This window comes from Dacryopinax primogenitus (genome assembly GCF_000292625.1).
Source record: "Dacryopinax primogenitus strain DJM-731 SS1 chromosome Unknown DACRYscaffold_20, whole genome shotgun sequence".
Classification (NCBI taxonomy): domain Eukaryota; kingdom Fungi; phylum Basidiomycota; class Dacrymycetes; order Dacrymycetales; family Dacrymycetaceae; genus Dacryopinax; species Dacryopinax primogenitus.
Genome location: NW_024467217.1, coordinates 315,491 through 339,744, shown reverse-complemented (window position 1 = coordinate 339,744; position 24,254 = coordinate 315,491). Strand labels below are relative to the sequence as shown.

General features: G+C 55.3%; 12 protein-coding genes across 12 annotated transcripts; 7 read left to right on the top strand and 5 right to left on the bottom strand.

Annotated features, from left to right (window-relative positions):
* Positions 1-96: 96 nt before the first annotated feature.
* On the bottom strand, positions 97-1,816 carry DACRYDRAFT_118889 (uncharacterized protein; the record flags this gene model as incomplete). Its single annotated transcript, XM_040770684.1, has 2 exons — positions 1,400-1,816; positions 97-1,278 (listed from the first exon to the last, which is right to left on the bottom strand). Exons 1-2 carry the CDS (start codon positions 1,478-1,480, stop codon positions 97-99), a joined length of 1,263 nt encoding a protein of 420 aa, XP_040625037.1. The 5' UTR covers positions 1,481-1,816.
* A 1,306-nt stretch (positions 1,817-3,122) lies between these two features.
* DACRYDRAFT_24653 (uncharacterized protein) lies at positions 3,123-4,083 on the top strand. The gene has a single exon (XM_040773774.1). The coding sequence runs from the start codon at positions 3,358-3,360 to the stop codon at positions 3,700-3,702; it is 345 nt and encodes a 114-aa protein (XP_040625036.1). The 5' UTR covers positions 3,123-3,357; the 3' UTR covers positions 3,703-4,083.
* Positions 4,084-7,177: 3,094 nt separating this feature from the next.
* On the top strand, positions 7,178-7,755 carry DACRYDRAFT_24652 (uncharacterized protein). Its single transcript, XM_040773773.1, has one exon. It carries the CDS (start codon positions 7,200-7,202, stop codon positions 7,485-7,487), a length of 288 nt encoding a protein of 95 aa, XP_040625035.1. The 5' UTR covers positions 7,178-7,199; the 3' UTR covers positions 7,488-7,755.
* Positions 7,756-7,968: 213 nt separating this feature from the next.
* DACRYDRAFT_57900 (uncharacterized protein) lies at positions 7,969-8,802 on the top strand (the record flags this gene model as incomplete). Its single annotated transcript, XM_040775473.1, has 3 exons — positions 7,969-8,341; positions 8,386-8,712; positions 8,765-8,802. Coding segments are annotated over 3 exons (738 nt in total), but the record flags the coding sequence as incomplete, so codon positions are not given.
* Positions 8,803-8,906: 104 nt separating this feature from the next.
* Positions 8,907-9,552, bottom strand: DACRYDRAFT_111116 (Prefoldin alpha subunit; the record flags this gene model as incomplete). Its single annotated transcript, XM_040769177.1, has 3 exons — positions 8,907-9,265; positions 9,315-9,417; positions 9,472-9,552. 3 exons carry the CDS (start codon positions 9,550-9,552, stop codon positions 8,907-8,909), a joined length of 543 nt encoding a protein of 180 aa, XP_040625033.1.
* A 294-nt stretch (positions 9,553-9,846) lies between these two features.
* Positions 9,847-11,197, top strand: DACRYDRAFT_71208 (uncharacterized protein). The gene is made up of 4 exons (XM_040775937.1): positions 9,847-9,939; positions 10,021-10,253; positions 10,302-10,722; positions 10,772-11,197. Exons 1-4 carry the CDS (start codon positions 9,877-9,879, stop codon positions 11,144-11,146), a joined length of 1,092 nt encoding a protein of 363 aa, XP_040625032.1. The 5' UTR covers positions 9,847-9,876; the 3' UTR covers positions 11,147-11,197.
* Positions 11,198-11,355: 158 nt separating this feature from the next.
* Positions 11,356-12,868, top strand: DACRYDRAFT_83883 (1-aminocyclopropane-1-carboxylate synthase; the record flags this gene model as incomplete). The annotated part of the gene is made up of 2 exons (XM_040776646.1): positions 11,356-11,372; positions 11,424-12,868. Exon 2 carries the CDS (start codon positions 11,570-11,572, stop codon positions 12,866-12,868), a length of 1,299 nt encoding a protein of 432 aa, XP_040625031.1. The 5' UTR covers positions 11,356-11,372; positions 11,424-11,569.
* Positions 12,869-12,991: 123 nt separating this feature from the next.
* On the bottom strand, positions 12,992-15,183 carry DACRYDRAFT_111113 (uncharacterized protein; the record flags this gene model as incomplete). Its single annotated transcript, XM_040769176.1, has 3 exons — positions 12,992-14,343; positions 14,395-14,514; positions 14,565-15,183. The coding sequence occupies 3 exons, from the start codon at positions 15,181-15,183 to the stop codon at positions 12,992-12,994; spliced, it is 2,091 nt and encodes a 696-aa protein (XP_040625030.1).
* A 696-nt stretch (positions 15,184-15,879) lies between these two features.
* On the top strand, positions 15,880-17,778 carry DACRYDRAFT_118884 (uncharacterized protein; the record flags this gene model as incomplete). The annotated part of the gene is made up of 4 exons (XM_040770683.1): positions 15,880-16,040; positions 16,089-16,265; positions 16,316-16,491; positions 16,537-17,778. The coding sequence occupies exons 1-4, from the start codon at positions 15,908-15,910 to the stop codon at positions 17,776-17,778; spliced, it is 1,728 nt and encodes a 575-aa protein (XP_040625029.1). The 5' UTR covers positions 15,880-15,907.
* Positions 17,779-18,090: 312 nt separating this feature from the next.
* Positions 18,091-19,922, top strand: DACRYDRAFT_102022 (uncharacterized protein). Its single transcript, XM_040767604.1, has 2 exons — positions 18,091-19,260; positions 19,323-19,922. Exons 1-2 carry the CDS (start codon positions 18,648-18,650, stop codon positions 19,649-19,651), a joined length of 942 nt encoding a protein of 313 aa, XP_040625028.1. The 5' UTR covers positions 18,091-18,647; the 3' UTR covers positions 19,652-19,922.
* A 20-nt stretch (positions 19,923-19,942) lies between these two features.
* Positions 19,943-22,662, bottom strand: DACRYDRAFT_83878 (oligopeptide transporter). The gene is made up of 13 exons (XM_040776645.1): positions 22,576-22,662; positions 22,345-22,519; positions 22,204-22,290; positions 22,065-22,158; positions 21,909-22,018; positions 21,606-21,859; positions 21,443-21,547; positions 21,357-21,394; positions 21,040-21,309; positions 20,819-20,941; positions 20,552-20,763; positions 20,332-20,498; positions 19,943-20,259 (listed from the first exon to the last, which is right to left on the bottom strand). The coding sequence occupies exons 1-13, from the start codon at positions 22,634-22,636 to the stop codon at positions 20,051-20,053; spliced, it is 1,905 nt and encodes a 634-aa protein (XP_040625027.1). The 5' UTR covers positions 22,637-22,662; the 3' UTR covers positions 19,943-20,050.
* Positions 22,663-22,911: 249 nt separating this feature from the next.
* Positions 22,912-23,928, bottom strand: DACRYDRAFT_118881 (uncharacterized protein; the record flags this gene model as incomplete). The annotated part of the gene is made up of 3 exons (XM_040770682.1): positions 22,912-23,426; positions 23,482-23,619; positions 23,674-23,928. 3 exons carry the CDS (start codon positions 23,926-23,928, stop codon positions 23,028-23,030), a joined length of 792 nt encoding a protein of 263 aa, XP_040625026.1. The 3' UTR covers positions 22,912-23,027.
* Positions 23,929-24,254: the final 326 nt, after the last annotated feature.

Here is a 24,254-nt window from a genome sequence, read left to right as displayed (position 1 = left end):
CCACTCCCACTCCCACTCCCACTCCCACTCCCACTCCCACTCCCACTCCCACTCCCACTCCCACTCCCACTCCCACTCCCACTCCCACTCCCACTCTCACTCCCATCCCCAGAGAGTGAAACCGCCGCCGTCCCCATCGCCGTCCCCATCGCCGTCCGCAAGCCCCATCCCCCCCTCCTGCCCGAGCGCAATCCCCTGCCTTTGCCCTTGTCCAAGCGCCTGCTCTTGCCCAGTCCCAGTCGCACCCACCAGTGCGGATGTGGCCACCGGCGAAGGTGCAGCCACCGGTATAGCCACAGACTTCGACACAGGCCTAGCCACAGACACAGGCTTTGACACGGACACGGGTGTGGAGACCTGCGCCGGCCTGTTAAACCCTTTCTGCATCGCCGGCGTACGGAAGACGATTTTGAGCTTGTAGGAGTTAGGGTTGGAGTTGGAGTTGGAGTTGGGTTGGAGGGCTGTTGGGACTGTTGCTGCTGGTGCTGCTGATGGTAGCGGCGGCGGCAGCGTTGATGTTGTTGATAGTACTGCTGCTGCTGCTGGCCTTGTTGTTGCCGTTGCCCGTGAGGGTGGGGGTAGAGTGGTCATCCCTACTGGTACTCTTCCCGACAGTGTTGGTGTTGGTGTTGCTGCTACTGCCGGTGCAGGCGCTGCACTCGTCATCCCCATCCCCATCGCCGTCGGCGCTGTTATCCCCACTCCTGCCGCCCCCACCCCCATTCCCACCCCCGCCCCTGCGGTCCCCCCCACCTCCCCCTCCCTCCTAACACACCAAAGCACACAATCCCCCACATGAGCAACCCTCAACCTCCCCTCCTCATCCAATCGCGCCAAAGTGCAGGTAGCGCTGCCCTGGAGGTTGGCAAGGGCGAATGCGGATAGGGTTAGCGAGGTGGAGGTTAGGAGGGCTGGGTGGGGGTCTAGGGGGGTGCGGGGGGGAGGGGGTGCTGGTGAGGGGGAGGGGGAGGCGGGGGGAAGGTGGGGTTGGGATGCCGGGGATGGGGATGGGGATGGGGTTGAGGTTGTCGGTGTTGGAGTTGGAGATGCTGTCGACGCAGAAGCAGCGGCATTCAAGGCCGCACCCCTCGCCTCATAACCAGCGCCCACCAGACACTTCCCCCCCTCCCCCGTCGGAGCCAACAACTCACTCGTCGACCCCGCCACCGAAGGTGACATGAGCGACGCCGCATGAGAAATGAGACTGAGAGCGAAGAGGCCTGGGTTGCACCTTGGTCCTTTGAGGCCTCCGACGCCGTCTGATATGCCCATGGAGTCCTTTTGGCGGGCGCAACATGACATAACACACGACACCGCAGAACGAGCAGAACAGCAGAAGGGGGAGAGCAAGCAGAGCAAGAGCGGTGAGCGGAGTCGAAGGAGTGAGGAGGAGACTCACGGGTAGTACGAAATAACAGTCTTCTCCTACTTGTACCACCCCACCCCCTCGCGGTACACACGCACCCCCATGCTTAGGCATCCCACTCGCAGCAGTACAAACGGTCCATTTCCTGTGGTTGTCCTCCGGTGCTAAGAGAGTGTCCGTTTGCGGGGGGAGGAGGGAGGGGGTGCCTGAGGTGGAGGGGTGCTGGGTTGGTGGTGCGGGGGGAGGAGGTGAAGGTGGGAAGAGAGTGGTGGTGCTCTTTTTTGGCCTTTGGCGGGGATGGGGATGGGATGGGGCTGGTGGTAGGGAGAGGAGGAGAGCAGGATAGGGAGATGGTGGATAAGGGGATGGGGATGAAGGAGTGAAGAATGGCGCGGGCGCTGAGGATGAAGTTGAAGTTGTTGCAAGTGTCTGAAGAGTACGTGATAATCGTCGTTTATGTGCTTGTACTAGTTGTAATTGTGCTGAAGTAAGCAGATGAGGACCTCTAGGTAGTGCGGACATCGTCCCCAGTTGAAGACTATGAACGAAGAAATGCGGGGGAGAGTGCGACACAGTTCGGACACTCAAGCACAACAGAGAGAAGGGCCACAAAGCCACACTCACTCAGGGCACTCTCTCAAATGAACGATCATTTTGTGGTCCGGTACACTGCGGGTACACATTCCGTCTTTACCCGACACCTTTTCACATAGTGAGTCACGTGCATTCCCCCCTCAGTGTGTGACAACGTGTGATGTCGACGTCACCTAGTGTTGCTCATGCTCGTGGGTGAGGACACGGATCTACGACTGCTGAATGGGATTGTCGCACTCACTCACTCACTCACTCACTCACTCACTGGCAGCCGCATTCCACCAACGAGCTTGGTGGCTGGCACAGCACACCACGGCACACCACTATTGATCCCACACTTTAACCGCCCCTCCCTCCCTCCCTGCTTGCCGCCTCTCGGGACGAACGATCCCCCCTATCGGATCAAACACCTGCCTTCTTTCCTCCCCCTCCCTGTGCCTGCCACCCCCAAGCCAGCACCAACCTCCTGGTCTTACACCAGAAAAGTACTCATACCGCTCGAGCTTGCTGCTGCAAGGAAAGATCCGTATCATAGAGATCGACATTCACCTGCCGTCTTTTCTGCTCTCCAGGGCTATGTATGCGGACAACGTCTCTAGTCATACACTCCTCTATCCTATTTCCTGCCCATCAGCGCCCCGCAAGGCTGGTCGACCGCACCTCGCTCAACAGGCTCTGCTAGCCTGGGGACATTCCAGAGAAACAGACACGGCTCTCTCCTGTCTGAGTCTATCTGAAGAGTCCTTCCTCACTTCTCTACTCCAGCACAGCCCCGATCCCTCCCGGTGCAAGTCCCCCCCCCCCTGAAGTAACACACAAAGCTGTCTGGACTCGCCAGCGTAGTAACACATATGTCTATGCTCCGTTAGCGGAGGGGACAGATCTCCAGCTGCTGCACAGGGTTGGGATTGTAATTGGGGTTGGGATCGGGACGGGACACCACACGCTCGCTCACTAGCAGCACTGGCTAGCTAGTAGGCCGCCATATGCCGCTAACGAGCTTACTGGCCACTGGCTCTGGGGGTTCGGGGCGGGATAACCTTCTGTGGTGAACGACGATAGCATTGAGCATAGGTCCGCGTGAGCGGACCCTCTATCTACGTGGCACGCTCAGATCCCTAGGTGCGCAACTTGCACACCGACCTAACCCTTGGCTCACGATCTAGAGCTCGACACCTTCATCAGATGATTCTAACAGCCCGCAGCAACCTGACCAGTCCCCCATATCTGCTTTGCTCTGCCTCTCGAGTGAATGACAGATCCTTATCTGACTATCCCTTACCTGCCGTCCCTCGCACCGCAGCAGGCTGCAGCACAGCCTTCCAGTCGTTCACTCCCCGCTGCTTAGTACTCTTGCGTAACTCTCCACCCCGCCTGCCAGAATATCCAATTCCCCCATGTACAGGCCCTCTCTTCACTCTACTTCCCGAAAGATCACGCCGACAACTCTGTCCAGGGATGATCCACAGCACAGAGTTCTTCCATCTTCTCGTATGTGCTATATCCCATCCATGCGTGCCACATGTACCCTGCCAGAGAATCTAGCTATAGGCGCCATCCCTCCCTCACGACCACCATCCATGGTCTTATTTCATTCCCTATTCTGCACAACGTCGAACCGCACCTGTACAGGGTGCGTTCCGCTCGCGTTCGACTCGAGTTGGCTGAGGAACGGCACAACCGCGCTGAACGGCTCGGTTGTTTTCGACCTTAGTCATTGGGTGACAGCTCAACACGCATAATGCGCGTGGTCGTCCACCTGTTGTGCGCCGGTATTGCATGGGTTCAAGTTGAGGCCTGATGTCTTGAGAGTCTAGGACATTCACGAAGGCGTTTCCCGGTGTTGTACAAGCCAAGAAGACTCCTCTACCAGGAAGAAGTTGAAGTATCAAACGTCTTTTCAAGTCCACTGGCACACCCCAACGTCAAGAGCCCGAGAGACGTTGCTAGACCAATGCACCAGAACACCGGGTGATACCGTAAATTTGACGTCCGTCATTTTAGGATCCAGAATATCGATACGAACAGACCCGGGATCGAGAACTTACCAGGAAGAACCGAACGCTTGTTCAAGACAAGTCCCTTGGATAGCAAGGACCGGGAGATGGAGTTTGACAATAGCGCCCAGTCATCCATCCCGTTGTTATCCTAAGCCGTATCTTGGGATTCGGGATAGGGGAAGTACCAATCTCTGATACCCAGTATTTCAAACGCAAACGCTCGTTTCCCGTCTCTTGATCATACAAGGCGAGAAATTACCAGGAAGAAGTACCGAACGTGATGTTTAAGACCACGTCCCTTGGATAGCAAGGGTTGGGAGATGGAGTTTGACAACAGCACCCAGTCTTCCGTGTTATCCTAGGCCCGTATCTTCGTATCCGGAACAGCGATCTCTGATATCCAGTATTTCAAGCGCAAACGCTCGTTTCCCGTCTCTTGATCATACAACGCGGGAGAGTCTTTCATCTTGGTGTTATCCTAGGCCCGTATCATTGTATCCGGAACAGAGGAAGTACCGATCTCTGATATCCAGTGTTTCAAACATCAACAATAGTTTCCCCTCTCTCTCGTTCGCACACGACCTCCTTCTGCTCCACAATGCCGTAAAAACAGCAGCACCGCCCTGCAAGCTTCTGATTACCTATTCTTAGCCCGCTTGTGGTCAAAATCTTCCCCATCGTCCGTCCTGTTCGGACTTGCCTGATCAGATCAAGATCAAGTCTGCATCATCTGCATCTGCATCTGATCAAGTAGTCCGGGATTACGGTGTGTGAAAATTCTCTTTCATGGGGTTTGACGACCCGTCTCGGCCCGTGCATCGCCGTTCCGGTGACCGGGCGCGGTGGGCAACGATCTTAGCGGCAATGCAGATGTGAGGGATTTGGTTGTCAGGCTGGCTTCGCATCAGGCGAACAATGATGACTTTCCTTATAAGGTAGGAATAGAGATCGTGGGTGGGTGCTTACATATGTGTGCGGTGTGCAAGGTGGACCCCTTCCTCCGCCTCGGCCGAATTCGATTGGGTAAACCGCTCCCGTTGACTTTGCGTGACTCCTCGCTCGCAGCAACCGTCTCGTCTCACAAATACAGGGCAATCTCAGGTGCACACGGACCATAAGGCTACGGCACAGTCACGTATGCTCAGCGACTTGCTCCGGTGCTCGCCCTTGACGGCCGATGGACTATGACCAGCTGCTCCTACACGTGCAGGTCGATATTGATGACATGGACACAGCGCCTCCTGTCTTCCGGAACGGTGTACCGCCCTAGGACCAACCTGGACGATCGTAGAATATCATTCTTGATACACCCCAGCATACTACGCTGCGCGTTGGATATTTCGTGGATGCGCGCCGCGCAGCGTAGTGTCACCTAGTGGATCGCACTTCCTCTGACTCACGCTGCCTCATCTTTACAGCTGCGCGACAATGACCGACGCGTCCTCTCCCGCGCCTCGATCCTAGGGACCACACGCCGAGATATAAACTCGTCCCCCGTGCCTGGGTGTCGAGTCACCGTGTATACAACCCCCGCCCGCGCTCCCGTTCTAGATTTAGGCAGTGCCCTCGTGCCCCGCATCATGGCATGCTCTACTAATTTCCCCACTCCACAGAACAACGCCGGTGCTGGTTCTGGTGGTGACTCCTCCCGCAAGAGCAGGGAAGACGCAACTCAGGCCACACGGCCAAAAGAGCCAAATGTACAACAAGCACAACCTGCGCTTGCACCCCGAGCCCTTGTTAACCCCCTTGTACCAACTGCTAGGAGGAGAATGAGCGAGCAAGCGAGCTCTGCGGGTGCTGGTGCAGTGGCGAGCCAACCAGGTAGGGCCTATCCGACAACGAGACTGTCGGTTTCTGAATGTCTCCCAGCCCAACCTTCGTCCACAATCGCAGTCCTTTTGATAGTCTTCGACTCCCAAACTAGCCCAGGACGTTCCACACCCAATGGAGTCTTGCACCTCCGCACCTCTCTTCCCGCCCAATCACTCCCCCTCTACCCACCCGCAGTGTCCCTCATCCCGCGCGCCTTCCTCGCTCGCGCAGGAGAGCGCCCTCATCAACTCGAGCAGTTTTCCACACCCCGGTACGCCAACTACGTCGTTTCCACCGCGCGTGTGCCCAGCCTCCAGCGGTCCTCCGAAGTGCTCTGGACTCCCCTCGGACCGCTTGCGGGCTTGATCGACGGCACGGCGTACACTACGGCTGTCGTACCTACACTGGACTTGGACGACCAGATGACGAAAACCTTCCTGGAAGAGCTTGCGAGAAACATCCCTGGTGGAAGGTTGCCATTCGACCCTCGCCGTGTACACGTCCTGTACCTCGCACCCATCGAACGGCGGTATCACGCAAGCCCGACTCAGCAGCAGCCGAAAGAGGTCATCTCCAACGTCGGATCGCCAACAGCCCTTCCTTCTGCTCGGCAACTGTTCTCTTCGCACCAGTCTTACCCGAGCCAAGCGCCGTATGCTGGACAATACACACCCGGTTCAGCATCTTTTCCCACACCAACCGGGTCCCGCCCGTCTTCTAGCTCTCAGGTCAAACAAGAAGCTGCCGAATCATCCCAATTTGCCCGTCGCCCTGGAGTCGCTTATGACCCTCGTACTCCGACCTCGCCAAACGAGAGCAGGCCGTACTTCCCTTCGAGGGAGAATCTATATATTCTCTCCCGCGCGGACTCGCCGGACGATGATTCCTCACCGAATCGGTCGTCCGACACGACTTCCCCTTCCGCGCAAAGCAATTCTCTCTCCCCAGCGGCGGCATACAGGCCCCTAAAGCGCGGTTCTTCCCGTGTGAGCCCGGCAGGTTCGGCAACCGCACTTCCCCGCGCCTACTCTCAACGTTTGTTAGCAGACGACATCGCTTTCCCGCACATTGCGTCCTACCTCGCCTCCCGATTCCCAGATATAGCCATCGCGCTAGAACGAAATAGAGATCCGGTGCCGTCCTTGACGGGACCATGGTGGTTCCACATACATACATCCGCATTCATGCATGTCTGCAACACGCTCGATATGTCCAACATGCGCGACACACAGGTGCACATCGTCCCAGCACAGTATCTTCCCGGACCTCCAGGCCCACAAGCTCCATGGGACGGCCGGATAACTGCGGACGACGTAGCGCGCTGGTTCGGCAGTTTCCCGAAGAGCAACACCGTCGCGCGTAGCACGATCCGGAATCATGTTGGCGTTCTTCGGCGCTGGCAGACACTCTGGGAGCGGACGGAGATGCAGTATTATCGCGATCGTGGGATCTTGGCGCGACCCCTGCCTCCTGAGGGCCCGGAGAGAGACGCGTACTACGCAACGGAGCTCTTGGGCGTGCTCGGGTTCGTCTTTGCACGCAATACGGAGGAAAGAAGGGAGTTGCTCGTCAAGGGGATGCACCCCCAGCAACTGGAGCGGTGTGCAAACCGCTGGCCATGGGGCGAAGTAGAAGACAAGATTGTGAAGTTCTACCCTGAGTTTGGGCCCAGGCGAAGACCGAGAGAATCGCGTAGTGGTGGAGAGGATTGAAACGATAAGGAAGGATAGACTCGGAAATTCTGCTTGGATTTTTCTCGTTTTCAGTTTGACTCAATTATCTCTAGACCTGGGCTATGGTTTGATCTTGTCGTAACAGTTCACTCCGTCCCACTGTAGCGTTAGAAGTCCTTTCCAAAAGGGAGGGATATGTCGGAACAAGGCCTGTGCCTCATTTTGTAAAAAGAAAAAGAATCCTTTCAACAGGTTTTGCGTCTATCGAAGAACACAGAATAGATGAAGAAAATAATTTATTAGTTGTGTTTTCGTGGTGGATTCTTGTGTATAGCCACCAAGTACTATTGTCAGGGCTACTTTGAGCTTTATCCAACAACATTGTTTATCAACAATCAACATTGATGCCCACCATGTCTTCTAATGGAAAGCCAAGTAGAGGTCCATCCCCAACACTCAAGCTAATCGAAAGCTCCAAGTTGATCCAACAAGGTGCCGAAGCCGTGCGTCCCTCACCCCCATCCCATCCCCATTCCCACTGACGCCTTCACAGAAAGTGTACCTCTCCCCCCCTTTCCCCGAACCCATCCTGCTCAAATACAGATTCCACAAGTCCTATCGACACCCAGCACTAGATGCCCAAATCACCCGCCAGCGCGTGCAGATGGAGGCAAGGGCGCTGGTGAGGTGCCTCAGGGCGGGTGTAAGGGTGCCTGGTGTGAGGGTAGTAGATGCGGGAGTGGGAGTGCTGGGAGTGGAGTGGATCGAGGGGGCTAGTGTTAGACAGGTACTGGGTGGGGGCGCAGAGGCTGAGGATGATAACGAGGAGGAAGAGGAGGACGTGCCGAGTGAGGAAAGCGAGAGGATGCTTCGCGAGTTTGGGATCACTCGAGGTGCGTACCCGTATTCTCGTTTGGCTGTTGCTGATAGGAAGAAGATGAGATCATGCGCCTCATCGGTCTCGAGATAAGTAAGATGCACAAGGCGGATATCGTGCACGGCGACCTCACAACGAGCAATATGATGCTTCGCTTGCTCTCGCCTCCTCCAGCGACCGGGCCAGCATCAGAGCTGGTGATGATCGACTTTGGCCTGGCAGGCACGAGCTCGATGGTGGAAGACAAAGCGGTGGACTTGTACGTCCTCGAGAGAGCGTTCGCAAGCACACACCCGGATAGTGAGAGTTTGTTTGGGGGAGTGCTGGACGCGTATAGGGAGGGGATGGGTAAGGCTTGGGACGCGATTTACAAACGTCTGGAAGAGGGTGAGCGGATCGTCTTCTTTGTGTGTTGTGTGATTGAGACTGATGGTGTCAGTTCGACTGAGGGGCCGGAAGAGAAGCATGGTCGGCTGAGTACGGTCGTTCATTAAGCATATCGTATCCTACATCTCCGCCGCCTACGCACCGCTAGCCAACACCCACGCCAATGAAATACCCAGTAGCGAAAACGATTAACCTCAACCTTTCGCACCACCCGCCTGGCCCATACGCATCTGCATCACCTGCAGGACGAGGTTGAGGTTCTCCTGCTTCTTCTCGATCGTCTCCTGGACCTTCTTGAGGTTGCCGTCGACAAACTCGATCTTTTGCTGGTAGTGGGAGGCGGCTTGGTCTCGTGTCTGCTTGGATGTGAGCGACTGTCGGAAGAGGTGGATACAGGAAATGGACGAGAGATTGAAGTGGCAGGCGGTCGGAGTGGATAGGCACACCTTAGACACATAATACCCCGTACCAACATCAATCAACACCTTCTCCGGATCGCTCAGCTTGCCATTAACATATAACGAGCTCGATAACGGTACAAGTATCGTTTTCCCTTCCTAAGGTGAGCGTAATCCTAGGGTGAAAGGGAAAGGAGGGCATACGAGCATTCCCGGGCCGGACTTCCTTCACACAGTCGAGGCAAGTCTTGAACTTTGAATGGGCTTGTTTGAGCTGAGCGTAGGAGTTGGTCAAGTGGGATATCTCCTGCAATGCTAATGATTAAATCGTCTGGAAGTTTTGCGTTGAAGAGGTACGCACCTCGTCTAGTTGTCGTTTGACGTCCTGCAATTGGGGGAGCTCGAGGTCTGTGACGGAGACTGACTGTGTTTGTTGGGACATCTTCAACCCTCAGACGAAGAAAAAAAAGGCTGAGAACACAATATGGAAAGGAGATAAAAGAGAAAATGCGGTAGACTCGTGTGCTGAATTGTGCGTGCTCGAGGACGTCTTGATGAAGAAGCTCGGTTACGTAAGCTGAATTTCCTGCCACCAGCGCTTCAATCCCTTTCATCTTCCTGCTTGAAGTACCTTCTCAACTACATTACACACTCAAAGCACACTTTAAATAACGACATGGCCGACCCAACACCATCCACATTCTTCACACCAGCAGCGACAGCAGCAGAAGCAACACGCAAGCCTACTGTAATCATCACCATCGGCATGGCGGGTTCGGGGAAGACGACCTTTGTGCAGCGTCTTAACTCCTACTTGCACACACCGGGGGTTCTGCCTTCCTTCCCCTCCCAGTCTTCCTCGACTATCTATTCCGAAGCAACTCCAGCACCAGAACCAACTCCTGACAAGGGCAAAGAACCTGAAAGACAACGCCGTGCGCCGTACCTCGTCAACCTCGATCCAGCGGTCTCGCACACACCCTACGAAGCCAATGTCGACATACGCGATACGGTAGACTATAATGAAGTGATGCGGCAGTACAACCTCGGGCCTAATGGGGGGATCCTTACTGCCCTCAACCTGTTTACGACAAAGTTTGACCAGGTCCTGGGACTGATGGAACGCAGGGCTGACGAGGTCGAGTGAGTCTATCACACCGCCTGATATCAAGAGTTCTGACAGAGAGATAGCTATATCGTACTGGACACCCCTGGGCAGATCGAGATTTTCACCTGGTCCGCCTCGGGTGCGATCATAACCGACGCGGTAGCAGCATCATTCCCCACGATCGTAGCATACATAATCGACACTCCGCGTACGACCGCCCCTGCAACATTCATGTCCAACATGCTGTATGCCTGTTCGATATTATACAAGACCCGACTGCCCTTTTTGCTCGTGTTCAACAAGACTGATGTGAGGGACTGCGGGTTTGCCGTGGAGTGGATGCGTGATTTCGAGAAGTTTCAGGAGGCACTTGCTAGTGGTGGCGCGCAGGAGGAAGACTCGGGAATAGGAGGATATGGGCAAGGGAGGGGAGAGCCGACGTATATGAACAGTCTGATGAATTCGATGAGCCTGGTCCTGGATGAGTTTTACAAGCATCTGACTGTATGTCCTTCCCTGTTTCTTCGCTGGATTGGGGTGCTAACATGGATAGGCGGTGGGTGTCTCCTCATTAACAGGAGCAGGGATGGACGACTTCTTCGTTGCGGTCTCCCAAGCACGAGCGGAGTACATGCGGGACTACCTGCCCGAGCTGGCACGCCTACAGACAGAGAAGGAGAAGAAGGAAACGGAAAGACGGGAGGGAGAGATGCAGAAAGTCATGGCTGATTTGAAGCTTGATCCTGAGGGGAAAGGGATGAGGTGGAGAGAAGAGGGCGAACTTCCGGAAGAGGAGGACGAGGATGAGGACGAGGAAGAGGAGGAAGAGGAGATCGATATGTCCCGTAGGGGAGATATTATGAACCGCGCAAAGGCGGCGGGTGGCTTGAAGACTGGACCGACGAGCAAGTGGGCAAGACCTGGTTGATATTTCTTCCTTGATAGTAGTGCATAAGTAGTTTAGAATTACAATATGACTCTGTGATTATGATTGGCCGATCATTAATTGTCGGTCATTGTCACTAGTTAGTAAACGAACGATTGGATAAGCTGGGGTAATGACATTCCGAAAACATTGAAATCCCTGAGTCAGTCTGTGCACAACTCTTCCACTCGCACGACCATGGTAGTGGACAAGGAGGAACAGCTCGCCGGTGAGTTCATATCTTGTCTACCATATATCTGCGCTCACTGACCGCCCACAGCTCCGGAACTCTCCGCCCGCGGGCTGGAGGCACTCTCCTCCATCTCCCAATTCACCCAGCTCTCCCATCATATATTCAACGACGCCTACCACCCTCTGACCAACCCCGATGGCTGGCTCTCCCTCGGCCTGGCAGAGAATACGCTCATGCACGAAGAGCAGGTCGAGTACTACAACTCCCACCTGCGGCTTACGGATGTGGATTTCACGTATGGGACGGACCTATCAGGCTCTGTGAGGCTCGGGAAAGCCCTAGCAGCTTTCCTCAGCCGGCCGGAGGGGGTTTTCCGCCCCTTAGTACCGATCGAACCAGAACAAATCGTCTTCGGTGCCGGGCTATCAGCGCTGATCGACATGCTCACCTTCCACCTCTGCGACCCAGGTACCGGGGTGCTCATCGCCGCTCCCTACTATGCGGGGTTCAACAGCGACCTCTCAGCGCGCTGCGGTGTTCTCCCCGTGCCGGTGTTCGTCGACCCCGAAGACCGGTTCGGGCCATCTACGCTGGACGCGTTCGAGGTCGCTCTAAAGAAATGCGAGCAGAAAGGAACGAAGATCAGCGCTGTGATCCTTTGCAACCCCCACAACCCACTAGGCTCGTGCCACCCCCGGGCGACGATCCTCGCCTACGCCCGCTTTTGCCAGAAACACAACATCCACCTGATAAGCGACGAAGTCTACGCTTATTCGGTATTCTCGACGTCTGACAACCCCAACCCGGAACCGTTCGTGAGCGTATTCTCGATCGATTTCCTCAAGGAGGCGCAATGTGACCCTGCGAGAGTACACATCCTGTACGGGATGAGCAAGGATTTCTGCTGCAACGGCCTGCGCGCTGCTGCCCTCATATCACAGTACAACCCGTCCCTGCTCGCAGCGGTCAAGAGCACGGGGCTGTTCATGAAGGTCGCTTCCCCCTCCGCGGTCGCGTGGTCCTGTATTCTAGAAGACGAAGCCTATTTCTCAAAGTTCCAAAAGGAGAACGTCAGGCGCCTGCAGGAAGCGTACCATTACACGACCTCCTGGCTGAAGTTTCACGACATCCCGTATATCCCCTCGAACGCGGGCCACTTTCTCCTCGCGGATTTCCGCAAATTCTTCACGAACAAGGATTTGGAGGGGAACAAGTTGCCCCAGATCGAGCAGGACGGGGGGAGAGCGAGGGATATAGCATTGTTTGAGCAGCTGCTGGCGAATAAGGTCTTCCTTGGGAGTTCGACCGCGTTCTCTTTCCCTATCCCTGGGTGGTTCAGGATTACCTTCGCGACGAGGAAGGATTATTTAGTTGTCGGGCTTGCAAGGATCGAACGCGCGATTGGGGTTGAGAGATGGCCAGGGATGGAGGACTTTGACATGCATGGGAACGTTATCGGAGAGCCAATCTGGACACCTAACTCAGAGAAGCTTACGGAACTTGCGAACGCTATAGAGAGGACAACGCTGTAGGCTCATCTGGATCGGAATTGTGGATACCTGTTGTACACCTGTACTAGTGTAGGGGTTACACTCGGACGTGCAATGTAATAACAGCAAGGAGGCAACGGGGATATGAAGTGAGCGGACGCTCGATCAAGGGCTGACGATATTGACCTCGGCATCCTTTGCCCAGAAATAAACCCTGCTCTGGGCTCTCTCGCAAACATCTCTCCACTCCTCTGCACCGACCATCTTCCGCTTCGCACATCCCTCACCTTCCAGGTCACTGTCCTCGTCTACAGTCATGTCGTCATACATGAGCAAGTTGACCGGGAGACCCAGCTTCTCCCAAACTTTGATGCACAGTTCGCCGAAGACTGCCGTTCGCGGGAGACGGAACTTCACAGTTTCGGTGCTAGAGTCGAAGTAGGAATTGCGGGAAGGGTCGACGTGTCCATGGGAGGAATAGTAGATCTTGATAGTCAGGTGGTCGCCGTCAACGGAAGACAGAGTTGTGGACCGCTCACGGCCGGCGGCCGTGGCAGGAGCTTCAGGAGGAAAGGCGAAGACAGGGGTCTCCGGTCCGGTAGTCGACGGGGTGCTCAGAAGAGGGGAAAGGAAAATGGGCGAACTGCTGCGATTCGAGGACGAGGTCAAAGTGTCGGCAGAAACGAGCGAGGGGCTGCGCCGATGATGGGGTAGGATAGGGTTCGGCGGGATAAGAGTGAGTGAAGACCGTTCGACTGGCATGCTCTGCGAACGACGGTGCATGCCAGTCTGAGTTCGGGTGGCCGTCGGGACGTATACAGATTCAGGTCGCTTGATCTCGCCAATGGACGGATTCTCTTCTTCGGGAACCAAGGACAACCGCCTGAGTCCTGTGCCATTGTGCAGCGTTGCCCCCAGTGTGAGCCCGAGCCCAACCATCCCGAGACCCATAGCTAGCGGCTGGCCGCTGGATGTGGAGCTCACAGAGCCTGAAGACTTGGACCGCCTGTGGCCCTTCTTACTGCGGGCAGCAGCTGGGTTATAGATCGGGTTGACAAGATGATGCAGGATGGGGCCTTGGGGAGGATGGGTAGTAGAACGCTCGCGGGAAGGTTTAGGAGGCAGTTCAAGCTTGATCGGGGAGGTCTCCGAGAGCGACGCGTGATAGCGGCGTTGGTAGAAGGCTGCGTCGCGATCCCGTGCTACAGGGAAGGACCATCCAACTTGAAGTCCGCCAGGCTCCACCATGCAAGGGGTGATTGGGGTGAGCGGTTCGGGAGTCAAGCGAGTCAAGAGGTCCGACTCTAAACTGGTAATGCTATCCTTGGTACGCGAGTGGGCTTGAGAAAAACGCGAATATCTGGCGCAACTAGCCCTGGAAGTCGGTCGATTGTCGATAAGATTATTGTCTTCTTGCAAGTATGCGAGATCAGAGCTTTGGCGACTGACGTTCCGACTATGTCGGCTGTGAGGAGGGCGGGCCGGGTAATCAGCAGGGTCATACGGGCTTGATTGACCTATCGTTCCGTCAACTCAACACGTCATTCTATGATAAGTTGAGTCCATACCTTCTTCGTCCTCGCTCGCGTACGACGATACAACTTCGAGCTCGGCCGTCCCCTTCGTGAAGCACTTGTGGTATCTCCTATTTGTGTTGCGCCCCTCTTCTGTGGATATATGCGCGTATTCTTGAGCCAATTAGTACAGTCCATACATGTGCATGTCCATAATCACGCACGGGTATCCTCTTGTACGCTGTTACGGAGCCCAGCTGCTGAAAGAAGTTGAAGAAAAGACCTCGATGGGGCAACTGAGGATGTCGGTGCTATGCTGCTCCTACTTTCCAGGGTGTGCGCACGTGGTCGAAGTCCGATCTCGTCCGTCAGGATACGAGGCAGAGTGAGGGAAGTCGCAGTCGTCAGAGATCCGGAGACAGACTCGGTGTATGCGGGTGGTGGGGCAGTGAACGTCGGCGAGATTGAATCCTGCTCGAGCAGGGGCGCGTTCACTGCAGTCCTGGGCTGTGCCCTCCATCCTGCGGGGCGTGGTCTTCCGGCTGTCTCTCCGGGACAGGCAAAGCTTTCTCCACTCATGGCGCGCTGTCTCCTACCTTTCTTCCTGGCACGACACTGGAAGAGAACCAGAGCAAACAGACCAGACACGGCTAGAACGAGTGCAAGGCCGAGTCCAAGTGCTGCGCAGACGAGGCGAGTTGTCATGCGTATATAAGACTGGACGAGTGAGGACGCACGGATGAGGAGTGAGGAAGGGCGCACGGAAGGGTGGCCGTCGACGTTGATGGGGACGGCTTGGGCGGGTTGCTGGCGAGCATGACGGCTGCTGTAGGGGATGTACATGTGTGTTGGTGGTGGTTGTCAGGCATGAGGAGAGGGGACGCAAGTCAAGGAGAGAACACTGCTGGTTTGGGAACAAGAGTGACCAGAATGAGACATCGTGCCCGGATCGGGTTGGATGACGTCGTCCAGATCAACATGATACGACACAGATCGAGGATGACGACGAGACTGGTGAAACAGTGCAACCTCTGGAACTTCTTTGGACGAGTCAACCCTGGGATCGACATGATCATCGGCGGAAGTCTGGGAGGGGAAGATCATGGTGCCAGTTTGCTAAGTCATCCTCCCATTCCGTGGGTGATCTTGTGCCGCGATCTGCCGTTCTCGTCGCCCAAGAGTATGCCTAGGAAAAGAGTTTGGAACTCTATGACGCAGAACGACTACTCGGAGACTACGTTGGGCATCAATCCTATCCTAGTCTTGAACCTTCCTTTTTCGGCAATTTAAGTCAGGCAGTTACATAAGCAAGAGATGACCAAAATAGGCAATTCCATCCGATGAGTCCACACGCATAATTGTCCATTCAGCTGTCCTGGCCTTTCATGTTGAAGGAAAGAAGGGCTGCTGGGCCCGAAAATATGTATGAAACATGGGGAGAATGCCAAGACCAGCCCTGACGGAACTCCGGCTCGGAGCTCCGCCGGGGGGTCCTTTCAGGGTCCTGTACACGCAGCGCACCTCTTCACCTCGTCCCATCTCTCACCCCTCCTCTCCCATCCAAAACATGTCGCTGCTGAGCGCCGAAAGCGTCGTCGAAACCACTACCGGCCCTGACCATGATATATGCGCGGTGTTCAAAACAGCTTTTCACCCCACTAAGGGGAATATCATCGAGTGGAGCGTGAAGACCTCGGATGGTAAGCAGACAATGGCCGCTTGCACGTCTTCTGACTGTTGTCCCATAGACATATCCCTCGATGGCATCGAGTTCTCCACTCTGCCGAGTGGGTTGCATGTGGTGGACGAGGATGTGATATATTTCACGAAAGGCGCGAGGGAAGGTGTATGCGTGTTCAGACGGACGAAGACGGACGCGGAGGGTCAACGTGGCTTCAAGCTAGGCGCGTTGGGTGTACTGCTAGGTGCGCATATATCCATCCGAGGAACGCGTAGGAGGCTCATTATATTCTAGAGGAAAGCACTCGGTCTCGGCCGTGGCTGCACGTCGAGAATCTGAGGCGAATGGCGGATCTCCAGCAAGATGCTATCGATCCGAAATCTCTCTCACACTATTTCGAAGAGTACCAAGTCTCAGATGTACCGCAACCTGTTGAAGAAGACCTCGAGGACGAAGTAAAACAAGCCGGGGTACGCGCACCATGTTCATAATTCACGCTTACTGACCCAATCCAGTCCTCGCATCCATACTTCCACCTATCCTCCTTCCTGCGGCAACTCGGACCCACCTCTCTCCTCCTCTACAAGTACGCCCTCGCCCGCCGGCGTATCCTGATCTACACCCACCCAGCTGTGGAATCCGCTTGTCAACTCGCCTGGTGTATCCAAGCGATAGCCGATATGGGCACGTTCGAAGCTGGCAAAGGCCGAGGCGAGAAGGTGCCCGTGCTCGGCTTGGTCGGGCTGATCGATATCGACCGGCTTAAGGCTGAGGGCGAAAAGGGTCGTGGATGGATCGCCTGCACTACCGACGCGATCTTCCTTGAACGACCGCAGCTGTTCGACCTGATACTGGATATGACGACGACGCCCCGATCAGCCTCATCTTCTTCGACGTCTTCAGAGCCCGCACCACCACCAAGACCGAACTTCTACATCTCCACGCGTATCCCGCACCCTCTCAAACCTAAAGAGACGCACATCCTTCGCCCAGCGCACTTTGCATGGTCCGACCTTCCGTTCTGGTCCTCGCTCGAGCGGTATATCCCACCCGAGGGACATCCAGTCAACAAGAGCTGGCAAGACCCCTGGCAGATGTATGAAGACGTGTGTATGATGTGTGCCGGGATGTTTGTTGGGAGTTGGCGCAGCTCGGGCGTCAGGCTGGAAGGAGAGGAAGCCGATCTCCGCCGCATACAGACGAGGCCGAAGGTCAACGCAGGGGGACATCATCGTTCTCCTTCTGGAGGGTCAGTGCGTTCCGCCCCGGTGGGAGAGATGTCCATCCCCCCGAAGAGGAACGCGATCGAGGCACTGCGCCGAGCAAGCGGCGCGACGAGCGAGCAGCTCTCGGCGACCTCGTTGCCGAACCCCGACACCGGAGTCGGCGCGGAGTCCGAGTCACCTCATCTGGATAACGTCACTTCTGCTCTGCTTCTCCTCTCCCAGTTCCAGGCCAACACCGCTGCACTCCTGGCTTCCTTGTCTGATCTTGTCATGCCCCCTCTGACTCCAGATGTCCCAGCGACTACCCCCGGCCCCGGTGCCCGTCCATCCCCCAGCCCGTCGGGCAAGCGCCGTCGTCCCTCGCCCAGATCGGTAACGCTCACACCGCGCGACCTGCTCGCTCTCAAGCTCGGACCGCTCAGCGCTGGGGATGCCAAGTTCGTCGAGTGGCTCGCGCTGGAACGACTCGGTATGCGGGTGAGCGTGAGACGCGGATGGTGGGACCTGAGCCTGGGCTTGCTAGGCTGGTGATCCCCCCGCGTCATCATCGAGAGAGAAGGAGGAGGAGGAGGAGACCCCCGTTTTACTCAACCCAGTCACACGATACCGCTGCACTCACTGACCTGTAATGCCTAGTCCTCTAATCGTCTTATACCCTTGTTCCTCCTTTCTTCATCCTTTGATCAACAAGTCTACAATCGGAAGTATAAACGGGGGAATTTATTACTTCCAGGATTTTTTTTCTTCCTTTTACTTCCACGGCCGAGTCATTGTTGAGCGCTCGTCTTTCGCCAGACGTTGTCGCTCTCGCTCGATGGGATCCTCCTCCTGTGTGGCTTGTTACGACACGTTCTTCTCGCGTCTTCCTGGCTGTCTCAGGGCTTCCGAACAAGTACCGTGCGGCGCGTGGGCTCTGATGTGTCATTGATCTGCGGGCCGGATGAATGCGATAGAGTGTCAACAAGGTGGGAGGAGGATAGGGGAGAGAGAGGGTAAGATTCATATCATATCATATGGGCATTATCGGAGGGTTGGATATGATTTAACCTCGATTTCTCACGGGCTGGGATGTTCTGTGATAGGTGGGCGCGTGACACAGACCCCCGAAAAGCGGTGTACACGTGTTCGCCCACCTTTTGTCGAGCTATGCGACGTGTCGTCACAACACAACACACCATCGACCATTGCATCAAATTGTCTTACTCTGATCTACTCTGATTATTCACTCTCTGTGCACAAGGAACAACGCGTCGGCAAGCTGAGCGTGACCTTCGCTACGAACAAGTCACGTTCTCGCTCTATTCAAATTTGACTAGCCGCCCAGGTTATCCTGTCATACACCCACGCGCCACTCCCCGACTCAGTTGATATAAGACTCGTCTTTATTCCCCTCCACAAAAATGGGTCCCACCCCAGAACAGAGCTCAGCATCGGACGACCACGACTCAATCTCACCCGTACACTCTGCTCAGTCAACAACGCCCCAGCAGCGCTCTCCCTCCCCAGACCCGCCAGCTCCAAAGGAGTCGACGCGCAAGAAACGACCTCCTCCTCCTCCTCCCCCTCCAGCAGCAGCAGCAGCAACAGGACCTCCACCTCCAGGTCCATACCCATTCCCCTACCCAGGCTTCTTCGGCTATCCCTACGATCCTAACATGCCCCCTCCGAACGCCGACGGCTCCTACCCCGCCCCACCAGGGTTCATGCCCTACGGCTATCCACCGCCTTCTGGTGCACCTGCCCCGCCCCCGGGCGCCCATCCGGGCGCGCCGATGCCCCCTATCGGGTTCTGGCATCCTCAGTGGGGCCCACCACCGGCTTTCGCTGATGGGAGATGGATGATCCCTCCCCCGCCTACGCAGGGCATACTCCCCTCCGACCAGGGACTCGTCGCCTACCCTCATCCGGGGATCGACCGGCCGCCTGCGAAGAGACGGAAGACAGATGAGGGGGCAGAGGGAGAACCGAGAGTGACGAAGAAGAAAGTCGAGATCGCTTGTGCCTTCTGTCGTGGTGCGTCCCCATCTTCTTTCTGCGCATACACGCGTATATGCTCACCTCCCGTTCTGCGACAGAGAGGAAACTTCGCTGCGACGGCGTCCGCCCTCAATGCGGCAACTGCTCCCTACGCGAAAGAGACTGTCACTACCAGCCCGGCCCTCCGAACCGGCGCGGCCCTGGGAAGAAAAGTCGCGCTTCCCTAACAGCCGAGCATCAGCAAGCGCTGGCGAGCGCCAACGTACTTGCGAGCTTTGGGGTTGGGCTGGAAGGGATGAGCATCCCCCCTCCTCCTCCTGCTGGGCTTTCTGCGACGGGATTGCTCCAGGGAGCGCCTAAGCGAGGAGGGGCGAAGATGGACCTGCCTAAGAAGAAGAAGGGCGAGCACCCCGCGCCCCAGCAGTAGGGCGATGCACGTCCTGTTCCTACCAGGGAGACTCGGGGTTGAATCTGCTTCTACTAGGCTGTGGGTGAAGTGAACGGACGCTGTAACTTGCACTGCACTCTGGTTTCATTCTTCCTTCTTCTACTTCATCGTTTCCAGCTGTTGTTATTTTACGTCCAAGCTAGAGCCGACGAATATGGCGAATATGTGATAACAAATTTCTCTCTCTCTCTTAATACTGAGCATGTCGGATGTCGGACAGTGGAGCCCTGGCGGGAGGGGTTAATATATCTTCCAACACCATTTCATCAGCTTCTAAATAAGTGCGTTATACAAGATATAAATACATCTAGGCACCAGTCGTCAATCCAATCCAATCCAACTCAATCCATCCAATCCAATGCACGCCAACCGATCCATCTATACCCCCTCCCTTTGCAAAGTCAAGGCCTCTCCGTGCACATCTACTCCACCAGCGTCATCACGGTCATCATTCTCACCATCCTCGTCTTCCAGATCCTTCCTCCCCCCAAGCTCGTCCTTCTCTTCTTGCGCGTCTAGCGCCCTAAATGTCCACCAAAATCCCGCACCCGCACCCAAAGACATTCCCGCGCAAACCGCATAGTTCCCTGCCCCAATCAATTAGTACAGTCCACCAGCCCAACAGTCCAGTCCAACCCCCCAAGAGAGAGGAGACGTACAGATAAGCAACGGGTCCCCCGCGAGAGGATTCAGACATTCGCCCAGGAGGGAGGCGAACGCGGACGTGGAGAGAAAGAGCGCCATGATGAGCGATTTCATGCTCTTTGGCGCTTTTGTGAAGGCGTATTCGAGCCCGGTGATGGAAGCGAAGATCTCTGATACCGCTCTACACATGCTGTGTGTTAGCCAGGTAAGGAAGGATGGGAGATGGGGACGTACATGAGCACATACGCTCCGGTTTGCCACCAGACTGAGATCCCGGCTGGTTCGCAGTTGGGGTCATTTGCTCGGTAGCCGCAGGGGGATGCGGTATAAATGTAGCACTGCAGTATCCCAGCCCAAATCATTGCGCTTCCCACTGAGATAAAACCGGCAAACATCCGTTTAAGGGGGGAAAAGTTGTATCCCCTCCGGCGGAGGAACGGATACAGCTGCATACTGCTTAGCAGAATGGCAGGGAGGAGACGGAGGAGAGGGGGGACGTACGTATTTGTCGAAGATCGGAATGAGGAATAGAAGCGCTATGGGGTTGATGTTGTTTATGACGTCGTTCGGGATGCCATGAGTGGTAAGAGTCGCTGCTTGACTCGTCATATTGTTGTACATTTCCTGTCAAAAGTGAATAAGTGCTTCTATCTTTTCTTCATGGCCTTTGGCCTGCTTGTGACATGTGCCATATGAAGAACATAAGGGAGAAGCAGACTTACGTTGAACGATATCCAATAGAACGGGTACCAGACGAAGACAGCGCAAGCGCTCGCAACCTTCCTGACTTCCTCCACAAACGCTTCATCCCAGGCAACCCGCCCAGTCCTTCCAAAGTGGGCAACGTACGAGGGCTTGGCCCGTTCCCAGAAATCGGGATCGGTCCACGCGCGCAAGAAACGGGTGGGGGAGAGGGTCAAGAGAGGGCGGAATGCCAAGGCTAGAACGCGCAAAGTGTGGAGGAGGTTGGAGCCTTGCGGTGGGGACTTGGTCTGTTCCTTTGCTTTAGCAGGGGAATCAGAAACAACGGGCGACTTACGTAGAAGCTTGATCCCCACCAGAGGACGATGGGACATACTGTTCCCTCTTAGCTGGAATGTATGTACGGTCGCGAAGAAAACGCACGGCAAAACATTATGGTCGGAAGAGAGAACGCGGCCCAGAATCCGACGTATTTCTCCGCAAAGGTCATGCAGAGCTGCCCCAATGCCGCACCGACGTTGATCATCACTGCATGCATCAAGAGTTCATCAGCTGGACGGAACAGAGAGTAGAGGAGAGAGCATACAATAGAAATACATATAAATTCTCGCTGTTGTTATGCTGGGGTCTAGGATTACCCTCTCTCCTTCCTCGTCCCTCTCCACAGTAAGCCTTTGTGGGCCGCGCTGCTGTTCCGCTACGAGAGGAGAGATGTTACTCTTGAACCCTCCCGTTCCGAGACCCATGATTAGAAGAGAGCATATGAAGATGGGAAGCGCAAGGCTCCGGTGTGGTATTATCGACGGGAGGGAGGGAAGTATCATCAGGGCGTGGCCGAAACTGGCGATAGTCAGAGCTGACCTGGAGAATGGGAGTCGCAGAGACGTACAGGGCTATAGCAACACACCAACAAACCGTCTTGAACCGGCCCAGGCGGGTATCGGCGATATATGCCCCAACGAGGGGGAGGACATATACCCAGAGGGTGTTGAACTGTGTCTATATGCCATCAGTTGCGTTCGTACGAAGACTGGAAAAGACGCACAATAGCGGCAGCGACGTTCGTTCCTAATCCCAATGCACCTGGAGTACCCGCAGGGTTCGCTCCGCTTGTGGAGCCGGGCGGGAGGGGACGCTGGCTGTTGCGCCGTCAGATGTGACTAGGCAGACAGGGAGGAGCAAACAGGAAGTTGGTGAATACCGCCGCCGTACCAGTGTACGAGAACCGCTCGCACAGCTCTACGAAGGCGATGAGGTATGCTGGCCATGATCTTTGACTCTCCCGTCAGTGTCCCGAGTGGAGAGAGAAGGAGGAGGATACGCACATCTTTCTACCCACACGCCGGAGTCGATGAGGACCTGAGCGCTCCTCCTCGGTAGGATACGGTTCCCAGCCATCTCGGGCACCGTGAAGATAATCAGAGCGCTCATCTTCTACGAGTGTGATAGACGTGTGTGCTTCTCCTACTTTAAGAGCGAACGATGTTGTAGATTTGTTGGCTGGAAGTCTAGATGTCAGCCTCGCGACTCAACAGAGCGACCGACCGTTTGCGTACCTAGTAAAGGTATCTCCTCGACCTCTCCATCGGCTATGGACGCGCTCGGGCGCCGTGCCATCCGACCAGATCGAAGTGAGAATGGACAGGGGAGTGCTAGGAGGACATGCTGGTCGTGCGCTTGACACAAGTGTGGGGCAAATGATATAACACGTCGCGGGTCTCTAAGGCATCGCCACGCCTAGATATAACATTTGCGATCAATTAAGTAACTTATATATTTCAGTGCTACATGTCACCTGTTTCTGGTAATAATGATTTTGCGAACAGGATTGTTGCCTACCATGCACAAATCAAAGATTAGCGGTAGTTGAGGTGAACCAGAGATGCTGGGTGGGTGAAGCCACTTGGTCGTTGAATATGCGTAACAGAACGAGAATGAATGAAGCAGAGAATGACAGCTTATAATCGCGGCATGACACAACAAAAACCCGCCTTCGTTATGCCGTCTGTCAACACATCTTATTTTCGCGTTTCTCATCCTGGCTCTTTTTCAGCCACATGGCTCGTGCTTGGTAAGAGCTCTCCGAACTCGGTATTTCTCCCTTGAGCTGCCGGAGTGTACTGAGTCCACCGAGTAATAAGTCTGCCCACGGCTCGCCCTTGACGATTGCATCCTCCAGCCAAGGGCAAAAAGTCTCGCCCAACTCCAATTCTTTGAAACATCTGAACAAGCCCGCACCGTCCATATTCCCAAACATGATGTAGGAATCTGTAGTCGCCAGAGCAAAGTCGAGGAACACGAAGAAGGGTGGCTTCCCAGGCACTTGAAGTCCGTTGTTCGGAGATATATCGCCATGATGAACGCCGCATAGATGCAAGCAGTACCCGCTGAACGCAAGCTGTACAACCTGCAGATGTGTTAGTTTGTCGAATGCAGGACTTTGACCATGAAAAGTTACATACCGAAACATGGCTCTCTCGCTGGTGCTCTGCCGAGTAGAAGGAGCCATCGATCATCCCTTGATAATCTCGTTTGAGTGTATTTCCTTCAACGTACTCCATGACATGTCCAATCACGGTCTGACCGCAGGGGAGTTGGAACTTGATGGTACTCATATTAGCAAACTCAACAACAGAAATACAAAGATCACGCACGTGATAGAAGCCATAGGAGTGCGGTAGTAGTAGACCTTGCAAAGGTCGCAGCTGCGCAAATGCCCATGCTTCATTTCTGCATATTCCTGCAGGAGTGCACAGAGAAGGTCCTTCCTCGTCGTCCTCGTCGTCATCATCTTCCGAATGGGGACAAAATGCTTCTTGAAGGAGCTTGACAGCGATCTGATGCAGTTCGCTGATACCGGGTACGTGCACGGATGCGAGCCAGACTTGTGCCCATCTGTCCTTGCCCATCTGCAGTCCACGCGTTAACGTCAAGGAGATACTCTCGTCTTCTTCGGAGAAGATAAGTCGAGGTCGGACTGGTGGCCGATAGGGAAGTACTGCCAAAGCAGCATCAGCATCGATGGGTGAAACTTCTTGATCGAAAAGACGCGTCGCTCTTGTCCCGTTCAGCAGAGTACCCTCCCTCAACGGATTCCTTTCGGCTTATGCCTCTGTCTGCGTTCCGTTCCGCTACATCCCTGTCAACTTTCTCCTGGCTCCCAATATGCGCTCATTGTATCGAAGTTTTGGTGGTGTTTTACACCTTCTTATGTATCTTAGTGGTGGGAAAAGGC

Coding starts and splice junctions, on each gene's coding strand:
- DACRYDRAFT_102022 (XM_040767604.1), top strand. CDS start 18,648: ATGGGTCCCACCCCAGAACAGAGCTCAGCATCGGACGACCACGACTCA. Junction 19,261..19,322: donor CGCTTGTGCCTTCTGTCGTG/GTGCGTCCCCAT, acceptor GTTCTGCGACAG/AGAGGAAACTTCGCTGCGAC.
- DACRYDRAFT_83878 (XM_040776645.1), bottom strand. CDS start 22,636: ATGGCACGGCGCCCGAGCGCGTCCATAGCCGATGGAGAGGTCGAGGAG. Junction 22,291..22,344: donor CGGCGTGTGGGTAGAAAGAT/GTGCGTATCCTC, acceptor GGAGAGTCAAAG/ATCATGGCCAGCATACCTCA. Junction 21,395..21,442: donor TCCGACCATAATGTTTTGCC/GTGCGTTTTCTT, acceptor AAGAGGGAACAG/TATGTCCCATCGTCCTCTGG.
- DACRYDRAFT_24652 (XM_040773773.1), top strand. CDS start 7,200: ATGCAGTATTATCGCGATCGTGGGATCTTGGCGCGACCCCTGCCTCCT.
- DACRYDRAFT_71208 (XM_040775937.1), top strand. CDS start 9,877: ATGGCGGGTTCGGGGAAGACGACCTTTGTGCAGCGTCTTAACTCCTAC. Junction 9,940..10,020: donor CCTACTTGCACACACCGGGG/GTTCTGCCTTCC, acceptor ACTCCTGACAAG/GGCAAAGAACCTGAAAGACA. Junction 10,723..10,771: donor AGTTTTACAAGCATCTGACT/GTATGTCCTTCC, acceptor TAACATGGATAG/GCGGTGGGTGTCTCCTCATT.
- DACRYDRAFT_24653 (XM_040773774.1), top strand. CDS start 3,358: ATGTACAGGCCCTCTCTTCACTCTACTTCCCGAAAGATCACGCCGACA.